The 25,533-nt window shown below is 40.7% G+C and overlaps 1 protein-coding gene across 6 annotated transcripts in view; it reads right to left on the bottom strand.

Moving 5' to 3' along the window:
• The window catches only part of Grb10 (growth factor receptor bound protein 10), a 121,078-nt gene that overhangs the window by 60,873 nt on the left and 34,672 nt on the right, over positions 1 to 25,533 (bottom strand). For all 6 annotated transcript variants that reach the window (XM_057771519.1, XM_057771514.1, XM_057771516.1 and 3 more), the window contains exon 2: positions 2,777 to 2,855. Coding sequence is in view for 4 of the 6 variants with exons in the window: in XM_057771514.1 (XP_057627497.1) it covers positions 2,777 to 2,855 (79 nt within the window). In the remaining 2 variants the exon portion in view is untranslated. The remainder of the gene's footprint in view (positions 1 to 2,776; positions 2,856 to 25,533) is intronic.

The following is a 25,533-nucleotide window of genomic DNA, read 5'->3' as shown; positions in this document are numbered from 1 at the left end:
TTTAGCTGTATGACAGACTAAGTAGTTGCGATGTATTCATGTTCATTCCATTCTAAATGACTGGTATTCCCACCATGATTTCCTGTGCAGGTCATGAGTGAAATTAGGATGTGTTTTAAAGTGTCTACAAACATGTTTACATGCTTTGTTTTGAACTTTTTGTGTTGAAATTTGATTTAATCACAGTAGGTCAAAGAACAAGGCTTGCATGAAATGATTGCTTAAAATTTACTGCAACTTTCCATAGATGGTCAACTTTTCAAAAAATGATACAGGTTCAGAGAAGAGTCTAGAGTGTCTAGTGGGTAGGTTTGGGGGTGAATCTCAAATGTGAGTCTGTGAATACTGATATGGATATGCTTGCAATTAGCCTACTATTGTGTATATTCTGTATGGTTTCATTTTTCCTTTCACATCATATTTTTTCTTCTTTTCTATATGACATTGTTTGATTTTTTAAAAATGTATTGTTTTTTCCAGTAAGTCAGAAACTATAGCTATGTGCTCTTTTAGTGAGTACAGTCAACTTGTAGCTGCACTTAAAGTCTTCAAATGGACTATTAAGTTTACCTTTTCTTACGGTCACAAGTTATTCCACATTTTATTCCAAACTAGAGCCTTTCACGTTTGACTCATAGTCCCCAAAGACTCCCAATATGTGAATATGTGGTGTTCACTTTGTTCCCATTTCAACCATTTGCATGGCACTGAACTCAACACCATGCTAGTTTCTCTCCATTGCACCATTTCCTGTTTGCCATGTTTTCCTCAGTGCTCATATTCTCCTTTCCTGAAGTACCACTTTTAAATACTAAAAATCAAAACCAGGGTCTGTGCCAGCTAAGTAAGAGCTCTACCACCAAGTTATGATGTTTCTCTAGCTCTGAATATTCTTTGAATGAGGCTGGCCAGTAACTTGTTTTCTGAAGAACCGGTTGAAAAATTTCTACTGTGTCTTTACTAGGAAGTCTACATTGGTATAAAACTCTAGATGAATAGTTATCTTTCCCTCAGTGCTTTGAAAATAAATCATATTATCTGACATTTATTGTGCCCAAGTTGGTTATCAGTGTCATAGTGTGTTAGGACATCTATTTCATCCCTTCAGAACTTTCTTGGCTTCCATTACTCTGAACTAATCTCTATTTGTCTTTGTTGGTTCTATGGCTGTACTGCCATGTTTTCCTTTGGTTCTTTGGTTTTTCCTGTGTTACATGCTATGGGAAAAGAAGGACTAACAACAGCCAATGTCACCGGTGTGCTTAAAGGTAAAAACTCTCTCAGGGCAATAAGCCGTTGAACTCAATATAAAAACGTGGTTCTTTTCCATTGAAGCTCTGTTTCAGATGCTGTGACACAGCGGAGTCCTAGTTTCCACTGGCAGCTACATAAGAGCCATGAAGAGCTCTCTTTAGGGGGCCAGCTCTGCCCACTATCTACACGGCAGTTGAGAGTAGAATGTAAAGATAATAGATAAGAGGTAAGCTTTTAAGAATTCTTTTAGATTGATTACTAATTTTATGATAAAAGGGTTAAGCACAGACTTCTGTTTAAACATCTCAACCTCGGTGAGCTCATTCATCAGCGGCACGGTGTGCTGAGTCAAACCAGCCCTCACAGACACGTACTTTTTCATTTACATTATCTCACTGGAAAATTTTCTGAAGTGTGAGCCTGAGTTTGTTTGTCAAAGACAATCCTGGCTCTTTTACGAGCTGCCTAATGCTTGAGAAAACACTTATTTGATTACATGGTACACTTCAGTGTTTACTTTTTGCTAAATGTCATCCTCATTTTCATTAAACAATTTAAAACAATCTGATTACTCCAATTACCAGCTCAAAAACATACGGTTTCTTGACTTACACTTACTTACCTGGAGCCCAACAATGGCCAGGTGAGTTTCCCCAGAGCCACACCAAGGTCAGTGGCTTCACTCTTGATCAGAATTTCCATTTCTTAGATCTAACTTACCAAATTATTTTCATATTCATTTACAGACATTGCCTTCTTCCCCATAGACACCCTCCCAGAAATTTAACAATATAGAAGGAACAAGAAAAGGGAAAAGAAAAAAAAAAGGAGGGAAGAGAGATGCCTATAGTACATGCATATAAAACTAGCATAACTGAAAATACAAAATTACCCAAATATAAAGGATCTGCTGTGGAGTTACTCAACAGAAAACCCAGCAGTTCCCAGGGTGAAAGGACACTCAAAAGGTAAAAGAGAGGCTCTTCCTACGGGGGGACTCCAACAGGCAATGGCCAGTTGCATTTATGTAGAATTCGGTGCCCTAGCAAAGTCAGAGGTGAATCCCAGCTAATTCACACAAAACATAATTTAACCTTTGATTCACTGAAGTTTGCTCATTGAAAGGAAATATGTAATGATATATATGCTGGATTTTACTGGTCTGAAGAGAAAAAGAGGATGCTAGAATCTTATTTTATTGATGGCAAGACTATTTTATTTTATTTTTTTTTTTTTTTTTTGGTTTTTCGAGACAGGGTTTCTCTGTGGTTTTGGAGCCTGTCCTGGAACTAGCTCTTGTAGACCAGGCTGGTCTCGAACTCACAGAGATCCACCTGCCTCTGCCTCCCGAGTGCTGGGATTAAAGGTGTGCGCCACCATTGCCTGGCGGTTTTAGTACACTTGATACTAATGACTCAGTCCCTTTCACACTGTCCTATCTACAGGGTACCCTGGAGCCTCATGGGCACCAAGGACCACTATGAAGTTCTCACGGAGCTGCACAGTTACAGTCAGTTCTTACCTGGTTGGCTTCTCGATTGAGATGAAAACCCAGTCCGGGCTAGGTTTTCTGGTTTAGAAGATGACTGCCCCACTTTGTCCTAAAAAAAAAACAAAAAGACAATAGAGTGAAAGGAGGTACTGCACCCACCACCAATTTCTCTCTTGCTCAGTTCCTTCTTTTGATTTCTTCCTTTCTTTTTTACAGTCTTAAATGACAGGTAGAAATGTGCTGTGGAAGGGAAACCAACCATGACAAATGGTGATCTGTTGTCAAGGGAGCTAGAAGGGGCTCCTTTTTTTTTTTTAGATTTCCCCGAAAAGTAATTTAAAAAGGACAACTGCTGACTGCTCAGCTTGGGCAATGAATGTCAATAATCAACACTCTATTGAGCACATGGCACTTTCTAGAATCGCTGGGTAAGCAATCTTGGACTTCCTGGGTCAGAACAATCCAGTCAGGGACCATAAGGTGTTCCTTGCCAACAGAGGCTGAGGAGCGCAGCGCAGGTCAAATGAAGACAATGTTTTAGGCAGAAATTAAGACAGCAGATCCAAAATTTTAGAAAAAACATCTTCATAGAAACATCTTAAGCCAATGAAAGAAACATTACAATATGGGTAGGAATATGCCACTTTATATCCGCACGCTTACAAAAAAGTGACTAACTCTTGGTAGTAAGATGTTAACTACCTCTTACAAATCTGCAAAATCTGTGAACATTTTGAAATCACATACTACTTCTTTAATTAGGAAGGTTTTGAACTGTGCCAAAAGAACAGTGTGTTCATTTAAGTATACTTATTAAAAATATATAGTCACAAGCAGAGCACAGATTCCTTTCACTTACAGTGGGATCATGTCCCACTAAATTCATCATAAACACACAATATCTGAGGTGAATAGGGCATTGAGCACATCCAACCGATGCCACATTGTGCTTGGGACATGGCGGACTATGGAGTACTTCTTGTTTCTCTGTGACCATGATGCTCAGCACTGCATGAACTATGACACATACTCACTGCCCTGCATAGCAAGACAGCATCATACGACGGTATTAGTCCAGAAAAAGATTCAAGTTGAAAATTCAAAATCCCTGTGCTGAATGTATATTGCTTTTACACAATCATAACGTCAAAAACTTTCTAAGCAAAACAATCATAGATTGGGGAATGATCATCTACAACTGATAAACCTATTGTACAAATAACAACTGTACCTATTCATTGTTTCAAGAATCCCAAGCTACTATAGAATGAGAATCTTACTCTGCTAGGGTCAAGGATATTTTAGAATATACAGTTGGCCTTCTGTGCTTTTGCTTATGACTCCATGTATTCAACCAACTAAACTGAAAATGTTAGGAAAACATGCTTTGGTATGTGACTATGAGTAAATAAAAAACTTATAATTTCTCCAGGAGGCAGCATCTTGTTTCAAAAGAAAATAATGGATTACTGCAAGGTCTGTTGGGTTTCTCGGAAACTGACCACAGGTAACAAGTTGCTTATAAGACTGTGGCACCGTCAATAATATCAATAGGAAAGGTGATGAAAAATAGAGAAGTTATACTGGTCCAATTTTGTTAAATTTCTTTAAGTTACTCTTTAATTTTTGCTTTATCCTGTGGTGTTTCTATGTATTTCTTCATAGAACTAGAGCTGAACTCATGGTTTAAATAAGAAGCTTGCTACTCTATTAAATTCACTGAGCAAATCTGAGTAGCACATCTCAAATGTAAGCTTGAGTTTTTGCTCTTCCGGGCAGGGTGCAGCTTCACATCATCATTCCCAGCGCACCAGGGCTGTCCACAGAGGAGGACATGGAAAGCTGGCTCAACACCCCTCACTCAGTCCTTCCTTCCAAATCACCTCCCGGTCTAGGAAGAGCACATTGCTTTCGCAAAGGTGTCGGAGTGGTGGGGCATGGGTCTGCAGCCATACTTCACACCAATGTGTAAAATGAAGAGCTAAGGTAAGATCCACACTAGGCTTCAGAACACTGCCGTGTGTGTGTGTGTGTGTGTGTGTGTGTGCAAGAGAATACCCTGAGGAAGAGATACCAAAGGCCAGCTCACCCAAGGCACTCACAAACATACTTCAAAGGAAGACAAGTTGCCTCCATACTTTCTCCAAGGAAAACCCAATGAAATCAAAACAAAATCCCAAGAACTGATGCCTACCTCCTTCCCCTCAAAAGAAATTATTTTAGAATTTGTTAAAATATGAAGAAAAAAAAATAAGATAAACCCCACTCTAATCACATACCAAAGTATTTAGCCTATCTGTATCCCAAAGATTATTTTTAAAAGAAGAAACATATGTATACAGACAAAATGTCTACATTATTTGCAGAGAATGTATGTTTTTGGAATCACATGGACAATATGAACCTAGTTGTTAAAGAAGGGATATACAATCATATTTAAGTAATCTCTGACACAGTTTGATCAACATATGTAACCACCATTGGATGAATCTCTTCAGAGATACAGCATTCCTCGCTGCATAGATATTAATTTATTTGGCCAGTGTTCTGCTGATGAATATATAGACTTCTATGAATACTTAAATCCAACTTGTATCTAAGATGTCCCACTAAGGCCCATCTGTCGAAAGGGAGGAATCTGGTGACCAGGAGAAAGGGAGAGATTTTACAGATGTCATCTGACCAAATGGTATTAGCTAGTTTTCTGTTAATACAGCAAACACTCGAGATAACAATCTTAACTTACTATGAGAAAAGTTTTGTTTTTTTTTTTTAATTTTTTTTTTTTGAGGAAAGGTTTTAATCTGATTCAGTTGTCAAGGTTCAGTCTACAACTGGTTGGCTTCAATGTATCTGGGTACCTGGTGGCAACAGCAGGGAGTACATGGTGATCAGCTTACCTCATGGTCAAGGTTTTTGAGAAAATGGAAAAAGAGAGCCAGAGACATAGAAGCCCTCTTCTTGAGGGCAGGCCCCCAGAGACTTAACCATCCCTCCCTAGGCCTGACCCCTCAAAGGTTCCACTACCTCCCAATAGTGCCACCCTGGAAAGCAAACCCTTAACATGAGCCTTAGTTCAATAAATAACTTGCAAACGACAGCACTATTTGTTACCCAATCCTTGTTTTGCCTGTTCTAGGTTGCTGTGCACACACATACACAAATGCACGCACGCATGCACACATACACCTTCTTTTAAGCCCCTACTCATCAGTTCCACACATCTGTCTGCTCTTGGGCTGACACCCTGCATTTTCCACTTGCACAGCCTGCCAACAGGTTTTATCATCAGCAGAGTATTTCCTTTCTCGCTTCTTTTACATGAACATCTTAGTCATTTTCTTCCAAGCAAACTTCTGAGCCAAGAAAGATTTAATACAGGTTTAGAAAAGTCACAGAACACATAGCTTCATTCAGTATAGACTGTATGTCTGCTAAAAGCTATACCATATAACCCAAGTATGCAGGGACCTCAATCAGTTAGCTTTGTATAACCACACTTTAAGATGTTTATACAGACATAACATTGCCTAAGGATTCATTTCTTAAAACGTTTCCATGACATGAGTTTAATTTTTAAAGTTTGCTTAAAATGTTAAAATGTCTCATCTGAAATATATCTTTGAATGAGTGCTTCTATCACTCATGGAAATACCACTATTGGACCATTAGCCTGGAAGCAGTTCACAAGGATGCTAGGAAACATTCATCAAGATATTCAAACCTATCATTTCTAAGACTGGAAGGGTCTGGGTTCTCGTGTCACAGATCTCGAATAGTTTTGATTAAATATATCCGTTCGCTACCTGATAGCATCTGGCTACATTCTATGAATACTTAAGTCTGAGACTCATTCATACAGTCAACACACCATTTTCCCTGAGACGTCTCAAAAATCACAAGCGAACAGGGCTATATAGACATACCTTCTTAGAACTAGGAATAAAAAAGATATACCATGTTGTTAAATGTTTGAGACAGAAAATTATTATTTGGTATAAGTATGCAACCAAATATTACATAGGACTTGACCTAAACATTATTTGTAGTTTATCTACAGCTTCGCTAGGCAGTCTTTACTTTTATCTGACAACATTCATGCACATCTCAAGCACTGTTTAAAATGTGATGTAGTCACAAAATCCCACGAAGAAGTGCATGTTTGTAAAATCCCCAGATGAAAAAAAAAAGAAAGTCATCTTTTAAAATTAAACAGGTTAGAGCTTCAGACAAGAATTCTATTCCCTCAAGAAGTCAAGAAGACTTGACTCAAAATGAGTGACCCTTAGCTGAAATGCCTGGGACCAACAGTTTTTCCCTTTCTTTCTTTCTTTCTTTCTTTCTTTCTTTCTTTCTTTCTTTCTTTCTTTCTTTCTTTCTTTCTTTCTTTTGGAGAATGTGTACATGGATATATTGATAGATCTTAGGGATGAAATTCAGGTCTAAACATGAATTCAATTATGTTTCATACATGCCTTTTCCTCACAGCAACCTTAATGCAGTACTTTTATTAATTGTCTGCAGGTTCAGGGAGTAGATTTGACAATTGTGGCCTTATGGTTTGCTTGTTTATTTGTTTTTTCCCCTAAAGTTTTTAATTTTAGAATAGTTCAGATTTCAGAATTTTCAACTGGGAACAGTCAACCTGTGTATTAAAAATCATGGCATTTGTAAAATGAAATCAACCCCTCCAGAGGCAGCCGAGTAAAGTTACCTACTGACTGTGGCATTGACACCCAGAAGGTCAAGAGTAAATGTCTGCCCGCCATTCCGAGGCAAACAATGTCATGCTGCCAGGAGCAAGGGAATGAACAGCGAGGCCAGACTAAAGGTTTCCTCTTCAGGTTAGTTTCTGTTTATCTGTGTGTCTGCTTCCTAGCCTCCTGGCCTCCACGAAGATAGAACTGGGCAGGGGAAAGAGAGGGTGGCCTTGTGGTCACTGCCTCCCTCATGAGCAGGAGGCCCGGGTGCTTGAGAGGAAAGCTACGATTATTTTCTGAAGGCCAGGCTAATAGCAAATACTTTTCAGACTATGGTTCTTAATTACTATGCTGTCTGCCTCCAGAAAAAGGTGGGAGGGTTGGGAGTGTGTTCCAAAAGTTCTTTACCTGAAACCATCAAGGGCACTTTCTTAGTTAGTGCTGGACCTTCTCAGATCCATGTGGTTTTGGAAGTACTCGCTCAAGTCCAAGTCTGCCCTGCCAAGCAGATCGAAGTAGAAACATGCCTTTGTGAAAACAGGAAAAGCCCACCCTACTCTTGGGTGGCCCAACCTGGGACACTGCACTAAATGATGAAATGGGACTCACACAAAACACTGAAATTGATGAAAAGGGACAGTGAAGATGGTCAGCTCCCTTCTGTCTCTGCATTAAGAGAGTAAGATAGTGCCTGGATTGCATGATCACATCTCTGGGCCTTTAATTTCACAAAATGGTGGCCAACAGAGCAAGGTAAGCCAGGGAGGGATAAGGGCTGGTTGGGAGTTTTGTTGTCTTGATTGACTGTGTTTCATAAGCCATATATCAGCTTGCTGTGTGAAAGCTCCTTAGCGATTCTTGTTGGTCAAAGCCTGAGGCCAACCTTCTCTCCTCTTGACTGTTCTCAGTTTTTCCAATAACCCTCTCCCTTCTGCTCCAGCACACTCCTGAGATCCTGGTCTCATAAGCAAGCATTTAACTTCTTCCATTCTATTGATCAAGAGCCCAGGTGTTTCAAAGCTTGGGGAAGTGACTTGGGGAAGGAGGACATGTGTCAGGGGTGGGTGTGGAACCCAATTCAGGGGAAAGGCCAGTATCTGCTATGCACTGACCACCTACCTACTTGCTGTCATCCCTCCATAATGTCTCGGTTTAAAACCAACCTTTGACCATCTTCCCACTTGGGAACATCTGTTGAGATGGTACACCATCTCATCATGATGGAGTCCTCACCAGAGTCTTCACAAGGTGATTCTTCTGAAGAGAGTACATGAACTCCCGTAGTGTTGGGTTTTAATTGTGTTATTCTAAATGCAGTCAAAGTTGTGAGAAGATTTAAACTGAGAGGCAGGGGCGGGGGAAACAAAGGGACTTTGTCCAGTTGTGCAGTACATAATCCATGAGTGTGAGCTCCTGAGTTCTCAACAGTAGAAGATATTACTGTACCTATTTTCCCGAAAGTGCCTGAAGTATCACACAATGTGGTGAAAGCTGTAATCGGCACTCCTAACTTCTCTTTCAGTAAGATGTACAAAATCAGACCTCCCGATGACTAGAACACTAACTACAAATGAGCTGGAGGTATGCTTTTGCCCCACATAGTCCTGCCTGTTTAGATGCCACACTTTATAACCATGTAAAGGTAAAGGACGGGAGAGCAAAGACATGTCAATCCAGCATAAAGCCCAGGCCAGAACAGTTTCCAAGAGTCTGAAGGAGAGAAGAAAAGCTCAGCAAGCCAGCTGTCTCTATCAAGGAGTGAGGGCAATACTTTTTATCTGTAATGGTACCAATTACACTTTTTGCTTATGATACTATTTATATAAGCTGCTGAGTCTATCATGAAAATGTTTGGATCATTTCTGGCCAGACTTCAAAAAACTTGTCTCATATATGCATATATATGAATATATATGTGACAGAAAGGTAAGCATGTGTGTATGTGCATGTGCATACACACACACACGTGTATATGTGCTCAAGTTTCCACTTTAATCTTCTAACTAACCTAAATTCGTTAATGTCTTCAAAGGCACAGAAAAGTCCTAGCATTCCACATTTGGCATGTGTGCAACATAACTACCTCCAAAGGAGGATATTTTAGACATCAGCAAAAGCAATTTTGAATTGCTTAACTTTAACACCTCTTCTGCTATGTTACTCACACACACATCAGATTGAGTTATTCATGGTAGAGTTTGTCAATGTTTCATATTTTAAACACCTACACTGAGATGTTACATAGCATACACTTCCTCTGTTGGACGTGTATGATCTAGTGAGTACTGCTATCAAGACAGAGCATACAACCCTCACCAGGTTCTAATTTTAGAATATTTCCATCACCCTCCAAAGAAACCTCATGTCCAGGGCCTGTCAATCTTGACAAATGGTTTTCCCAAAATAAAATGTCTTTGCCAAGTCAGTTTTATTCCTGGTTTTAGATCCGGTATTCCCATATCAAGGAGGCAGCTTGGCCTTAAGGTGAAGGACACTGGCTCTAGAATTTCTGCAGATGAGCAGTTACGTGACCTTGGGGAAGACTCCACAACCTAAATCATGGCCATAAGTGCTCTTCAAAGCAAATGTCAGCAGCGGCTTTCACTACAACCACTGGTGTGCCATGTCTCCCTCCTCTACCTCTTGCTTCTCCAGCACCACCTCTCCTCTCCTATAATACCGTCATCACCACTTGAGTTCACTTCTTCCTCCACCTTCTCCACCACCACCATCACCTCTCCTCCATGACTTCTCCCAAGCCTCCCCCATTTTTCACCCGATCACCCTCACCTCTTCCACTTCTACTGCCTCCAGCATCCTTCCAGCTTTCCACTACCTCTAGCTCTCCCATCATTTCCACCTCCAGCTCCGCCATAACTTTTCCCGCTTCCCTTCTCCTCCATCAGTACCTTCCCAGTTTCTCTCACTGTTCCTCTTTTTTCACCATTTCTATTTCTTCCACTACTCCCTCTACTTGCATCAGTTTCTACCTAGCCTTCCTGTCATCAACTAGCAACTGCATTCTACCTCCTCGGCTTCCACAACTTCCAGTGAACTCCATTCCCACCTCTTCCCTCTACTAGTTTAAACAGTCAATCCACAGCTGCCATGTGTTTTCTCTCTACCTACAATCACTGCCTACACATCCTCATCTTCAACAAACCACTTCTCCTATGAAAAGACAACTGAAAGGACACCAGAACTTCCACCTCAATTACACAAGGCTAGTTTTGTCAGAAGCATCATCAGTCTTCTGTGAGTTCTGTAACTTCAGCAGCAACTGGAAGCTCTATCTGTAGAATCTCTACCCACATCCCGTAACTATCCAATAAGGAAGACTAACAACTACAGCCTTTAAAGGATATAAGACTATCAGTCAAGGCATAAATTGGGGCATGAACATATTGGAAAACAACATTATTTCTAAATTGAATAAAAATATTTTGATTCTGACCTCAAGAAATTCTGGCCCCATGACTTAAAAAAGTTTTGGAAAAGGGAGAAATTCCAGGTTTTACTCCCTGAATATTTTCCCCTATCACTTTCCCCTCCTCTGTCACAGAAAATTATTACATATAATGTGTTCCAGGGAGCCTCAAAGAAGCAGACTAAAAGGTCACAAAGAGGCTCAGTCCTTTGGAGCTCAAGAATTACCCAGAATTATCCACTCACAGACCCCCAAATAAAGAGGAGCAGGCACTAGCTAATAAAAATGCAATGTGGCATGTTAGCAAGTACAGAGTTCAAACTTGGACATTCTGGTCTGCTAGTTTTAGGGACAATCCCCAAGCACCTCAGAGATTCAGTTGCCTTGTCTTAAATAGGAATCGCCACGGAGGCACTGCCATCAAAATGAACCTAGACTCTCCAGTTCGATGCTTTGTATGTTCTCTCTTGGTTCCATAACTCCTGTAACATGTATACTAAGGCCAGAGCCTGAAACACACTTTAGAACAATTAACTGGATGGAGTTGCCTTCAGAGTACAGTACCAACCAAGTCCATAGCAGGCATACAATATGCCTATACTCTGCCCCTACTTTAGCAGAAGGAAGGCATGCACTCCTTCCCTGAACTTGCTCAACAATAATCTCAGAACTTGGAAAGGGCCCTCACTGTCCTGACTGACCGGGAAAAGGCCCCAGGGTTGAGTGTGATGTAATCCTTGGTAGTGGTTCTTCCTCATCTCTAAGTCCCTGTAGAGGGCCGAGAGCCAAGGGTAAATGGCAGCTCATGGCCAAGAACCCAGAGGCAGAATGATATTGGCCCAGAGCTCCAGCCTAGATCCCCACAGTATATCTAGACTAGGTGTGAATGCTCCTCAAAGGACAGGTGTGAGATGGAGCATGCTGGAGTTCAAGGGGGTAAGGGTTCAGGGTGACAGTCTTTAAAATCTGTTGTGGTTTGAATATGAACCATCCCACCCTACCCCTGGGCTTATGGCTCTCTTTAGGATGGTTATGGGACCGTTAGGATAATGGAGCCTTTGATGGAGGAAGTATGTCACTGGAAGCTGGCTTTGAGCTTTAAAAGCCAGTACCACTTCCTATTGTTTCTCTCTCAGCTTCCTAACTGTGGGTGAAATGACCATTCTGCTTCCTGATCACCAGGCAGACTCTGCTCCTGTTGCCATGCCTTCCCTGCTATGATGGACTGTATCCCTTTGAACTGTAAACCAAACCTTTCTCATTAACTGCGTTTGTCAGGGCATTTTATCAAAGCAACAGAAAAGACCTGATATAAAATCCACTCTGCCTTTGAGTAAGCATGAAGCTAATATGAAAAGGATCATATAGGTTAAATCAGAGCACAACAAAACTCAGTCCTTTTGTCAAAGGGTGCCTTCTTTCTGTAAGACAGCTTGCCTTAATATTATGAAGGATGATTGGGACACAAGAAGTTCACTTAATCCTTATTGTGACAGGAATAAAATATTTATGAACTACTAGTGTGGCAAACTAAATAATGTAAGCTAACACTTCACTGTATGGGCCATTTCCTCTTCTGGAAAACAGGATCAGTAAATTCCCTTTCAGTTCTAAGACTGACATTTTATAAAAAATATTCCTGAGAGGCTCTATTAGACCCATGGTGAAAAACAGTATTATGAACTGGGTACTGTAGTGCATACCTATAATTTCAATACTAGAGATGATCAGGCAGGTTCACAAGTTGATAGCCAGCCTGGTAGCTCCAACATAGTTGGAGCCTGTCTCAAAAGAGTCCTAGGAAGGTGAGAACAATGACCTGAGCTCTATCAGTTATTGCTGCATTGCCTGTAGAGACTTCTTTCAAGCTTCAGTGGCCATTAGAAGAAATTTGTGGAGACCAACCCCAAGTATGAGTCCTACCTTGCCCTCCTGCTATCTGGGAAGATGGAAGGGAGCTCAGCGTTGCCTTTTGTAGACTAATTCAGATAGTAGCACCTATAATTATGCCTATTCCAAAGGGTTTGTTGGGAAGGCAGTCACAATACACAAGACAGTTTCTCTGGCTATCCCGGAGGAGATGACCTCCAACTGTATCATAGCTTAATATGAACTGGGGGAGAGGTGGTAGTGGGTGAGGAGCCAAAGGGAAAAACATGGAGGCCTCCACTCTTCTGTTTAATAAGCTGTGTACATACTTTTCCATGCCTGAATAGCAGTTATAAATGGCAACAAACTGGCTATTCATAGGGCCACTCTAGCTTCAACAGACAGCAAGGAGGAAGAGCCAGCTGGCCGCCATCGCAGAAGCCCAGCTGCCAGGTTGTGCACTTCTAATACTGTCAACAAATGGAACAACACTTGCAAGAGAAGATGGAGGACTGTGGGAGTAAGTATATGCATACATAGATATGGTGTGTGTGTACATGTGGTACACTTACACTAATTATGGATACAGGTCACCTGTAGCTACCATAGGCCCTTGCCTTTTCCACTATTAAAGTTGTAAAACATTTCTCTACCCAGAGACTTTCCCTCCAAAATATGAACTGATTCCACCCAAGGACATCCATGGCAGTCTTGCTTGCCTGCTTACTTGTTACTAGCTAGTTTCAAAATGTCTTCCTTCTCCATCCATAGTTTTTTTTTTTTTTAAGAATGGGGTTCAAAGGCTAATGGGCGCTTAGCTACGTATCTGATAACCTTGTTCTGAGACCAGTGTATGGAAGAACCTGGGAGTCCACGGCCATGTTTTTGGTGGACAGTATCAAGCTGTTCAATATGGAAGAGTTGAGAACAAAGGAGGTCATATCTCAATTTCCCAGGACACTGCCTCCTCTGTCATTCCTGAGGAGCCCAGTGGAAGGGTAAGAATGAGATCTCTCCTGCTCGAACATTTCCAGCTCAAGAGACCAAGTTCTAGGGGGATGCAAGTTGTGGGAATTTCCAAGTCGAAACCCAGTGGTTCAAACACCTAAGTTCCTATGGGAGCAAGGAAGACACGATGGATATGAAAAGCGGTGGGAAGTGGAGCCTCAGTTTTTCAAAGTTGAACACTTTTGTGACCAGGATGAGGGTTAAGTAACACAGGAGGAGATACCGAAAAGAGGCACTGTGGGGAGTAAGATGGATGGGATCCACATACTTCTTTCTTTTAAAAATATCTACTGGCCTGATCCTGGATTCTATCAACACCCTTCCAATGGTCACCAAGCTGAAAACCAGTCACCCTTAGATCCTTTCTTATCTATAATCTAATCAAGGCTGGGGCTTTCTGCGCTTAGCCTGTGCTGGCACATTTCAAACACCCCGACTGTAGAACCAAAAAGTGACCATCCTGGGTCCCAGTCCCATGAGAGTTAGTGAGCATCCAGCCCAGAGGCGTAGGATGTAATCTCGTAAATAAATCAAAAGTAGCCATACGGCTTTAGAGTTATTAGCTGTTTAAGTTCCATTTGTGTGCTCCTATGCCAGTCACATGGGGCCTTTTCACTGCATGTGTGAATCTCTTCATGCTTATTGTATTTTTTTTTTCTCCCTAAACAAGTAATGCTTTTGCTGTGCTTCCTGTCTGGGATGTGGCCTATGGACTAACTCTAAAGCCAAACACTTAAATAGGAAAATTTAAATAAACTCATGCTGAAATTATTCTGCTTTAGTAAAAGGAGTAATTTAGGGTCCCTCTTAAAATGTATCATTTAAAAATAATCAGTTGCCAACTGCCTAATTTTTTATCAATCAATATATAATTATTTCCTATTTAGAACATATCATTTTTCTTTGTCTGGTTATTCAAAGCATTGACTGTAATTATCCAGGCATTTTCCCCACTTCTGTATCTGAGTGAGTGAGAATGGTTTATAGTACCCGAACCCAGGCAGTGAGATTGTCAAAATAAACCAAAATAAACACATGCTTCATCCAGGTGCCAGAGAAGAAGGGATGCCCCAATCCACTGTTAACAAAGATGTTAACAAACTGTTAACAAAGATGCCATGTGTATTGCTTGCCACACTTGAAGAATTATAGCACAGTAAAGGTACCCGACTAGGAATCTATTTTAAACTTTCTCGGAATACAGAAATCACTGCAGGCCTCTGTGCACAGCTGGCTCCGCCCATCACCAAGAGCCAGCCACTGCCCACCTTCCTGAGCTGGGAACAGGCCTGGGTTGGGGCCCCCAGAGTGCATAGCCCAGGCTGGTTGTACGCAGAACTCAGGGTGTACGTGCAGAAGGAGGAACTGGCCAGTACTCCTGTCCACGTCCTCAATAGGATATTTTTTTTTTTTTTTTTTTTTTTTTTTTTTTTTTTTTTTTTTTTTTTTTTTTTTTTTTTTGGTTTTTCGAGACAGGGTTTCTCTGTGGTTTTGGAGCCTGTCCTGGAACTAGCTCTGTAGACCAGGCTGGTCTCGAACTCACAGAGATCCACCTGCTTCTGCCTCCCGAGTGCTGGGATTAAAGGCGTGCGCCACCACATTTTTAATTCCTCTTTACCCATCTGAGGTAAAGATAGATCCCAGAGGATTAAGTTGTTTCTCTAGATACTCTGACATTCACCATGACACATGCTAAAAGTCTACATTCCGACTTTGTGGAGGTGGAAAAATACACATATCTCTGCAAATATCAAGAGCCTAAGATTAATGGAAAGATGATTGGTATGTGATTGGTATGTTGGCAATAAAGGACATTCATACAAAATTTACTTTTCTTCCAGCAAAGTTCTAAAGAGATAAGATAAATGGTAACCGGTAAACACACTAAGTCAGGAAAAACGCCAAACCAACCTTTCTTCTCTGACAAGAGGAAAGCTGTAGTGAAGCAACAGCATCTTTGTTAACAATAGCTCAAAAGTTTCATTTCTCCATCCATAGTCAACTTGGGTCTTTTCTCATCGTCATGCCCTTGGGAGGACATTGAACCTCGTGTGTCACCTCACTCATCAGGGCTTTTCTAAGTTTCTCTTGCTCTGTAAACCCTACATTTTCTTAAGTCTTAAGCTATGCAGCAAGCACACTGATATATCCAGAATGGGTCGCCACTATGAAAAGTTTTTAATCAGTCCCCCACTGCCCAAAGCACAGCAACAACAAATGTTCTGGCCAGGGCTGGGGGTGCATGCCTTTAATCTCAGCACTCAGGAGGCAGAGTCAGGAGCATCTCTGGATTCAAGGCTAGCCTGATCTACACAGGTAGTTCTAGGCCAGCCAGGGTTACATAATAAGGCTGTATGAAGAAGGAAGCCCTTCAGAAACACTAAGAGAGGATACAAGAATGTTCTAGAATCCATATGGCTAATAAGTAAAATGCATATTGTTATGAATGTCTTGGGCGAGTGCTATAGTCATGACTAAATTATCTTTTGAACAGCGCTGTCTTCTTAAGTTTGGCTTTCAACTTACAGATTTCTCTAAATAACATGTCGATTCTGAATATCATCCCGATTTTATCACATAGTTTCTGTATATTATTTTCTCTTTGTGCCTAATCCTGTGACGGGTTCTCTGCACATGTTGTAATATATATTGTATTCAGAGAGGCGGAGACCTGTGCATGTTGGCAACTTTCCCAAGGCCAGACAGGCAGCTTGTGGCAGAGTGGTGGTCAGACTAGTGGGCTATGCTCAAAGCCCCTGCCTTAGCTATTCTACTGTTCCATGTTTCACGACATGTTAACCAGGCGTCAACTAACTCAATGTCAGTAAATAAAGCCAGTTAACAGTAATTGCTAGAGCAGTGAGAAACATTTTTCTAAACCAAGCGCCGTATTACTTTGAAATGAATAGTGCACTGTGATTTTAAAGGTTTAAAACCACTGTAATTTCCAATTTACACAGGTACTATTTAAAAGATACTTTAAAATGCTATTCTTTCACTCTTTAAAAATAATTCCATATTCTTTTAAAAAAATCTAATGTCAACTCATGCCTCAACAGTGATCAATATTCTCAAAAAAGTAAAACTATAGTAGCTTTAATTTAATGATGTTCTTTTACATGAACCCTAATTCTCACTATGAAGCTGCAAACAGAAGAAATGCGCACCACCTTTGAACACGGTAACAACTATCACAGAGCTGAGGAGCAATGCCGACACTTGTAGGAACTTACCTGGCTCACCTCCCAAAGCATTTCCATCACTGCTCCTACTGAATTTGGAATTATAATCTACTATGATCTGTAAAACTTCGTTAGACCAAAGTGCGATAAAGGCAAGTGTCTAGGCTATCGCATAAAAGAAGTTCTTCATAGAATCACTGCATCCTTCTACCTCACCCAACAGTAGAAGTGACTGTCAGCGTAAGTTATGAAAAAAATGCAAGGAACAGACAATTGAATTAATTTCCAGTCACAAATTCCAAATCAAGGTTGCTTTAATGGTTGATGTCATCATTCAGTCCCTCCAGATATGGTCAAAATACAAAGGAATGGGAGCATCCGCTGGAAAAATCCCAAGTTGGGTGTAAGCAACAAAATCTTATGTCTAGAAAACAGCAAAGGAGACCAACTGACCCAGAACACCTCATGTGGCTCTGTCCCTCCAAAGGACTCATTACAGAAACCAATATTCTAGAATAGGAGTCAGCAAATCTGTAAAGGGTCCAAAGACTACAACTTTTCAATGCAGCCCTAGGGCAGCCATGAACATAAAGGAATGAGCATGGCTATGTTTTAATACAACGTTACTCACAAAAGCAGTCAGGGAGTATAAATTTGGCATGGGTCTGTAGGTGACCACCTCCTGTATGAGAGATTTAGGGATGCTGCCCGAAGTGGAACCCAAACAAGCAACTTCGGTAATCTCAATGATGAGCATCAATGCTGCACTCTGCATTCATGTCTCTACCAGCAAGCTGTGGTTGTGGAGGGCAGAAATTAGAAGAGTTTCTATATGGCTCATTTCTAATATCGTGTATGGTTTTAATTCAACTTGGGGAAAATTAAAATAAATTACTGCTTTTGAAATTTTGTAGTAAAGTGAAATTAGTAATATAAAATTTACAACAGGGTGTTTTATTTCTAATGCATCATTCAATATGTACTGTGCATACTGTTCAGATGGTTGTGGCCAAGTGCGCTTTATTTTCTATTTTGAATTTTTCTGATGACTAACATTGCTTTATTTATCAAAACATTTGTCATGGGTATATAATCCTTCTTCAAGATTAGATCGAAGCCAGGTGTGGAGAAAGACTAAGAGGCTTGGAGGGTTTATCAGAAAGATAAGTGATCTCCACAATCAGGATGATGCCATGGAGTCCATGATGAGCCTTGAAAACCCTATCACACAACTAAGGCAGTATGGAAGGCAGAGTTCCTGACAGGAAAGCCCATCTGGACAAGAGAAGTGAAGTTTTCTAGACTCAAAGCCTTTGAGATTTCAAAGTTATTAACAATGAGCTATTGGCTCGTATTTACAGAAGTTTCCAGAGATGCTCATTCTGTGTTAAGCAAACTCTACACTGTTCTGACCAAGGGGCCTTCCATACTTCACAGTCTTCTGTGATCTATCACACCACCCTCAAATGTTTGGGGGGGGGGTCCCTTCCTGGCTCTTTCATGGTGTAGTGGGACACGTCTTGTTCCTCAAAAGGCCTCTCTGACCTCCCTTTCCCAGACACCCTACCCTCTGCCAGATTTTCCTATTATATTTCTTTCATGATTATTACCATTGTCCATAATTACCTCACTTACCAATCACTCCGAATCTACCTCTCCCAGTAGAATTTGTGAGTCCACTTACTTGTCTAATGAAGTTCAAGATGGCAACCTGACCCTCAAAATGTTTCTAGTACATAGATGGTACTCAATATCTGAGAGATTAAAAATTCAATCTTACAACATTTGACTAACTTCTTGATGCTGAGTAACTTCCAAGCATTTCCTCTGACCCTTTGATAACTATTACACTGTTGTCCACCCAACAGAGGAACAGGGAAGGTGTTTGATTTCACCAAGACAAGAGAACTACGAAGTACCAAATTTAAAGGTAGAGACTAGGCTTTCTATGCGAAACGAGTCATCTTCTGCTTTGATAGCTCCCTGCCCTACAACTCAATTACTACCTCCACCACTCAAGCAGAAAGCAGAAAGATGCATGCAACAATTTTGGAGCTTCTGTATGTATGAAAAATTCACCTATCAGTGACTCATTGACTCAATTATATATCTGATCCAAGCCACAGCTATTAGTGAACACAGCTAGAATTAGAAAATTATTTGTATATTGAAGATTTTAAGAAGATTTTTTTTCTCTATAAAACCCTGGAGATTTATCTAATTGCTGTAATTGCAGATTGCTCAAGACTGGAACCCACTGTAAATCATCCTGTTTTCTGAGAAATTCTGGAACTGTCATCTAATTTTCCAGGAACACTGAATACATACTGCCAAGTCTTGCTGCTGGATTTTTATAAGAGTAGACAGTGCCTTCAAAAGCCACTGAACAGCATTGAGCATGTCCTTAAAGTATGACAGAGGAGAGCAGAGAATGGCCAGCACTGGTGCGTTCCTGGTGTCCTGGCTCCTAGGGAAGCAGCCTTGGGCACAGCAGCATCAAGGACAAACACCCAGCAAGTCTACAAAGTAAGGCATTGATTGGAGTCTGTGCTGCTGCCATTTCTGTATGTACCAGCAGGAAATGGAAAACGCCAGGGGGAGGTGATTGAAAAGTAAGAGAGTCTTTGTGTTTTTTACCCTTCCCTGGGCCATTATTTGGCCCTCAAAGTCTATCCTGTACTAGTAAAATAACCGGGAGAGCTTCTCCCTTGGGATGCCATACTCTTGAGCTGCCCACTCTGTTCTTTTTGGAAGAGGGGATGAAGGGCCACACAGCATGTAGAGGGAAGGGCTGCAGTATGAGCCAAAGCTAACAGGCCACATGGCAATCAGGCCTGTGACCCATGGATGTAGCACAGAGCTTCAATCAGCCCCAGCCTCTTTAAGAACAAGGAAACCAGTAGTACGAGGCAGAGGGAACTGAACTTCTGCACAAGAGCTCACCCACTAAAGAGATGCGTAGGTTGCCGCCAACCTTCACAGTTGACTACAGTTTTCATCTCCTTTCCTGGCATGTAACTGATTTTGCCTTTATATCAGATTCATTGATTAGAATGAATGGTATTCCTAATCTTCAACTTTCTCTATAGATTTGCTCCACTTCGAGAGCAAAAAAGAATGAAAAAGATTTCACTCTGCAGCCATGGCACTGTAGGCAATTTCTCATCCCTAGCTAAAAAGAGACTTCACAGACTAAGGGAGAGGAAACACATTCAAAGAAGTGCAAAAATCTGATCAAGGCCAGTATATGAAAGAACTTCAAAACCAAGGGCTCCACCAAGTAGAGGGATGATGGCCCAAGAGAGATGGTACAAGTACTTGAAGTGATATGAGTACTGAGAAGCATAAGTCAAGAGTCACTGCTCAAATATAAAGAGTCAAGGACCAACTGTCAAGACTCTATGCGCCCAGAGAGCAAAGCAAAAGTTGAAGGACAGTAAAGATGAAAACTTTCTGGAAGCTCAGGGCGAGAACCTGGAGAGATGGAAGGCCACCAGGAAGAGAAAACAAAGCTGGGGAAAGGAACCAAGCAACCAAGCCAAGAAGCCACCTCAGAGAATTCACAGATGAAACAGAGAAAATCTTCATAACTTGTACGGCAGTGATTACTATGACATAAAAATCAATGGAACAGGTAATAAAAGGTGAAAATCATTACGAAACTTGTATGTGTTAAAGGATATCACAAACAGAATGAACGAACAATCCAGAGTTGGGGTAAAATATCTGTAAATTCTTATGTGGCATTAGGACCCAAAGCACATGAAAGGGGAGAGAGGGAAGGGGGAGAGAGAGAATGAATTATTAGCAAGTGTTGGTGAGGATGTGAACAGATTGGAGACCTTCTGCACTGTGAGCATGAATATAAAATGTGGTTGCTATTGCCTGTAACCCCACAAAAAGCAAAAGTGTGTATTAATATATAAAATATACCATGCTCATAGACACTGAGGAAAAGTTTTATAGGCTAGCAGATTTACAGAAAATTAGTTTCTTTAACGACACCAGGCTTTCTCATTAACAGCTGTGGAGTGACTATACACGTGTGCCAATAACTGAGGCCCATTTGTCTTCCTTGATTGGAGAGCCTATTGGCCAATTTGTCTTGCTGTCTTGATTTCATGTGTCCACTTAATGCTAAACCCTTCTTTGCAGACTGTCATTATAAATAATGTATGACAGTCTGTTGATCTATGTTGAGTGGTGACCTCATAAGTACTTAAATAATCATCATTATAAAGTTTATTTTTCTTTATTAAACTATAGCTCTGAAATACAGTCAAGACAAAGTCAAGAGTTGGATGATACTAGAGTCAATATTTATACTTCTAGATCCCACAGATGAACGTGAATATGTCTTTGTTCTTCTGATATTATGTTTTATTTTTCTAAGGGTCATTCATACCAATTAAATTATTTTCATAAACTTAATAACATTGTACTGAGTAACACTTTTTATGAAAAGCATGTTGGGCACTCTTCACTGGCCTCTGGAGACTGGCACAATGCAGGTGACATTTAAGGCCTAGCTATGACAGCTAACTGAAAACCCTGTTCATGGTGGACTTGAACCTGGAGTGTACATACTCCCACCCTATTGTTGGTCAAGCTGACAAACCAAAGCAAGCAGATGACTAAAGGACACTCTGTTACCAAGCCAGATTTACCTCAGTTGTCTTTTAAGACCTTTGGCAGTATGCTCACTGTATGGTAAAAATCTGTGGGATGCAAGTTTTCTCTTCTATTTTAGAAGTTTGTCATGGCCAAACCTTGATTTTAAAGCATGGTTGAGGGCTTTTGGCCCACAATCTGCAAACAGGGTCCTGGTTTGTGACAGTGATGCTTGTTCCTCCACATCTACAAGTCCAAAGACTGGCCCCTGAATTCCCAGGCCGTATCTAGCACACAGGGATGACAGATCTACTAGACTTGCTATTCTTTCTCCTCTCTTGATCGGCTTGGGCCCTCAGCTTGCTTCATGCTGTTCCCTGTCAACACTGTGGCCAACATGAGGGCCTCTTCCTTTCTCTGATCTACTCTTTTACAAAACATGCCACATCTGCTTAAGTACAACTAGCAAGGAGAAACTGAGGTCGGAAGGGAATCACATAAATATACACTGTTTGAATATAACATAATCGTATTTTACATATTATGTTCTTACTTAAAAAGTTTTTAAAAAGTAAAAAAAAAAGCTGCTTGCAAAAAGGAGGAAGTGATCATATATATGCTTGGAGGTAGGCTCAGAAGAGACCTGGTGTGACCTTCCTCGTCATGCCCCGAAAGTCACACAGTAACGGGGTCTCAGTAATTTTCTGACTAATAGCTATGTTTGGTCTGCTTTGTTTTTGTCTTTTTGTTTTAAGATGGTTTCTGGGAGCCCAGGGTGCCCTTAAATTTGTGATGGAGCCACATGGTTGTGATAACCTCAACTGCTGATTCTCCTGTCTCTACTCCCAAAGTACTATGGATTACAGGCTTATGCCAGCACACCCAGCTTTAAATAGTGTAATTGTTGAAGGCAGCTTAAGTAATACAGTTTAACTTAAAAATTAAAAAGAAGTTTAAGTCTTAAATTAATACCACAAAAAGGTTGTACCTTCCATAAAAGCTGGGAAATTCTATTCTTTATGAAGAGAATTGAGTAATGTTCATGATCTATTAAGATAATCACATTCAGAACAAACAACAGAACATTTGCATTCTCAATCTTAATGAAAGGATAAAACAAAATGAATACTTTAAACATCAAAGGGAAAACAGAGAACAGACAAATGAAGAAACATTTAAAGCCGAGACAATTCACGATAGAAGATAGATGGCTTGTGGCAATGAATGTCAACTGCCCAATTATCTCCTGTTCAAGACTTTATTCACACATATTCTAATACTGAAAAAAATGTTTGAGAAAAGTTTTAAAGAGAAAGAAACAGAACAGAGACTTACGAAAACCAAGTGGGAATGTAGAATAATTTAGGAAGACACGGGGAAAGGCCAAGAAAAACTAATTCAAATTTTAAAATGACACACCAATAATAGTTAACACTGTAACTTATAAGAAAAGATACATTACACCTTTATCCTTACAAAGTTCAAAACTCATTACTGGAGAGATGGCTTAGAGGTTAAGAACACTGACTGGTCTAACAGGACAGTCTTGGTTTCTACCAAGCACCTGGAGGTTTCCATCCATCTGTAACTTCAGTCCCAGGGCATTCCAGCTCCCTCTTCTGCCCACTTCCGTGGGCATTGCATAAACATGGTATACATACATACATGCAGACAAACCATTCATAGTGAAGTTAAAAAAATTCTTAAAAAAATGAAGTACATGAAGTTTTAAGAATGAGGTGGAGTGTTGTGGCGCACGCCTTTATTCCCAGCACTCAGGAAGCAGAGACAGGAGGATCTCTGTGAGTTTGAGGCCAGCCTGGCCTACATAGCAAGTCATAGGCCAATCCTGGCTACTTATAAAGACACTGATCTTAAAAAATAAATAAGTAAGAGGAACAAAAGTAGAACGAGTGTTATACTTCAACAAAAGGTCAATAAATAAATAAAACAAGCAAAAAAAAAAAAAAAACCAAAAAAACAAAAGAACACCAAACCTGCCATGATAACATCCACAAGGAGAAACTGAGAAAAAATACCTGTTGGGTACTTAGCTCATCCTGTAGGGAATGGAAAAAAGTCTCTTCAGCCTGAACTTTTGTTTAGGACAATTTTTTTTTCTTAAAAAACATATACTAAAAATAAGAATAAATTAAAACTCTTAAAATAGGAAACAGTGAAGATGAACTTGAGTATAACCTATCTCCATTTCCATTATACAAAAAGCCATGGAATTGGATAATCTTACTAACTACTGCAGATTTTCAAGAGAGCCCAAGTGGTGTGCATGAGTGTGTGCACTGACTTGTGGATTTCTCTTCTCTGAGCACAGCCTCCGTTACCATCTTAACCCCAAGAGAGACCCTCAAGATCAAGCCTGTTTATTTTCTTTTTCTTTGGGATAGTAGCCCAAACCCGGGCATGCTTTTCTGACATTCTGGACTTTTCCACTCACTCTCTCAAGTTTTCTCTTCCACCTTAACCCCTTCCCCACCACACAGCTGCTTGTCTCCACGGCAGAACATGATGGCCTAACTTAAGTGCTGTAGCTTTCCCTTTTCTTCCTTTCCAACTCCCACTTTCTGGCTGCTTCTGAGCTGCACAGCTTGTCTGTCCTTGAGCCTCCTTCCGAGAACACTTCTAAATTCCTTATTAACAAGACTAAGAACTCAAAAGAGGGAACCCCAGTTCTACTGGCAACACCAATACAAAGTGTCTTCATTACAATTTTTCTTCCCAAACTACAGACTTTTTCAGTCTTTTGTCTTACTTTTGCTCCCAATTTTTAATATAAACCTGGCTAAAAGCAGAAAGCAATAACCACGTCATAGCCTGAATGCTGGACTATCTTGAAATTTCCTCTGCTATATTAGTCTATTAAGGTCACCTCTCACAAAGTTTCAGTGTATGAACAAACTTAACCATGTTCTCTGCCAAAATGTAATGTCAATGGCCTCTAGTCCAGTTCATAGGAGTCCATGTTCCCACATGAAATCCATCCACATGAACACAAGAGTTACTGGCTATATCACATTAGTCGTCTAATCTCCCACTGGAATTGCCCATTAAACTTTGCTTACAACAATCTTGGGCTTATTTAGCTACATTTCCAATCATTTCTAACCTCTCTCACGTCAGTTCTGAAAGCGAAGATCGCATTTCTCTAGCCCGAGTTTCCTATCTTAAGACCTTTTCATTGCTGTGACCATGAAATTGGGGGAAAAAAAATCACTTAAAGGAAAATGTACCCGAGCTAGTACCTTGTATCATGGTGGCCAAGAAGCAGATAAGAAGGCCGGCGTTATCTGACTTTCTTTTCTTCCTTTTAGTGCATTCAAGTACCAAGTTTGTGGGATGAGTTCCCCATATTCATTTTTGTATTACGCATGGCTATTCTCATGCTACAGTGACCGTCACATAGTCACTGACGATATGGCCTACAAAACCAAAAGATTTTTCAACAGCCCTCTTAGCAGAACACATGGACTGGCTCCGCTTCAGTTGTTCACTCTACATGTTATGTCTCCAGGTCTAGGAATGGAAGGACTCATTCTTTCTTGCTCTGAACTTCCCTAGGTGTGATCACTCGCTCCTCACCACTTCCTTCCCTTGGATCTTGAATAACTGTGTGCACTGCCCATATCAAGAAAGATATGTGAAGTCTCCATGTCTTCCCAGGGACAAAACTCACTGTAATGCACAGAGCTCAGGAGTCCGAATCACAGTCTCTCAAGACCATAACACCTCCAATGGCGTTCTTTCCCAGCGCTTTATGACTTGCACAACAGTCTCTGTAGCGCTTCCACGTACCATGGCCTGGCAGACAATCTCCTAGGTTCATACCTACAAGTTTTAGATGTGGTCTTTCTCAAGGTTTCGTGTGTGGGATTCTACACTGGAAAGATGAGAACTGGTATAAACAGGAACTTTGTTTTAAAATAGTTACAATGTGTACAGTAAGTCAGGGAAAGATTCCAAAGCATTTAGAGA

The sequence above is a fragment of the Chionomys nivalis genome, chromosome 6, assembly GCF_950005125.1.
Source record: "Chionomys nivalis chromosome 6, mChiNiv1.1, whole genome shotgun sequence".
In the NCBI taxonomy this organism is placed as follows: domain Eukaryota; kingdom Metazoa; phylum Chordata; class Mammalia; order Rodentia; family Cricetidae; genus Chionomys; species Chionomys nivalis.
The sequence above is the reverse complement of the archived record's forward strand: the minus strand, read 5'-3'. Positions and strand labels throughout refer to the sequence as shown.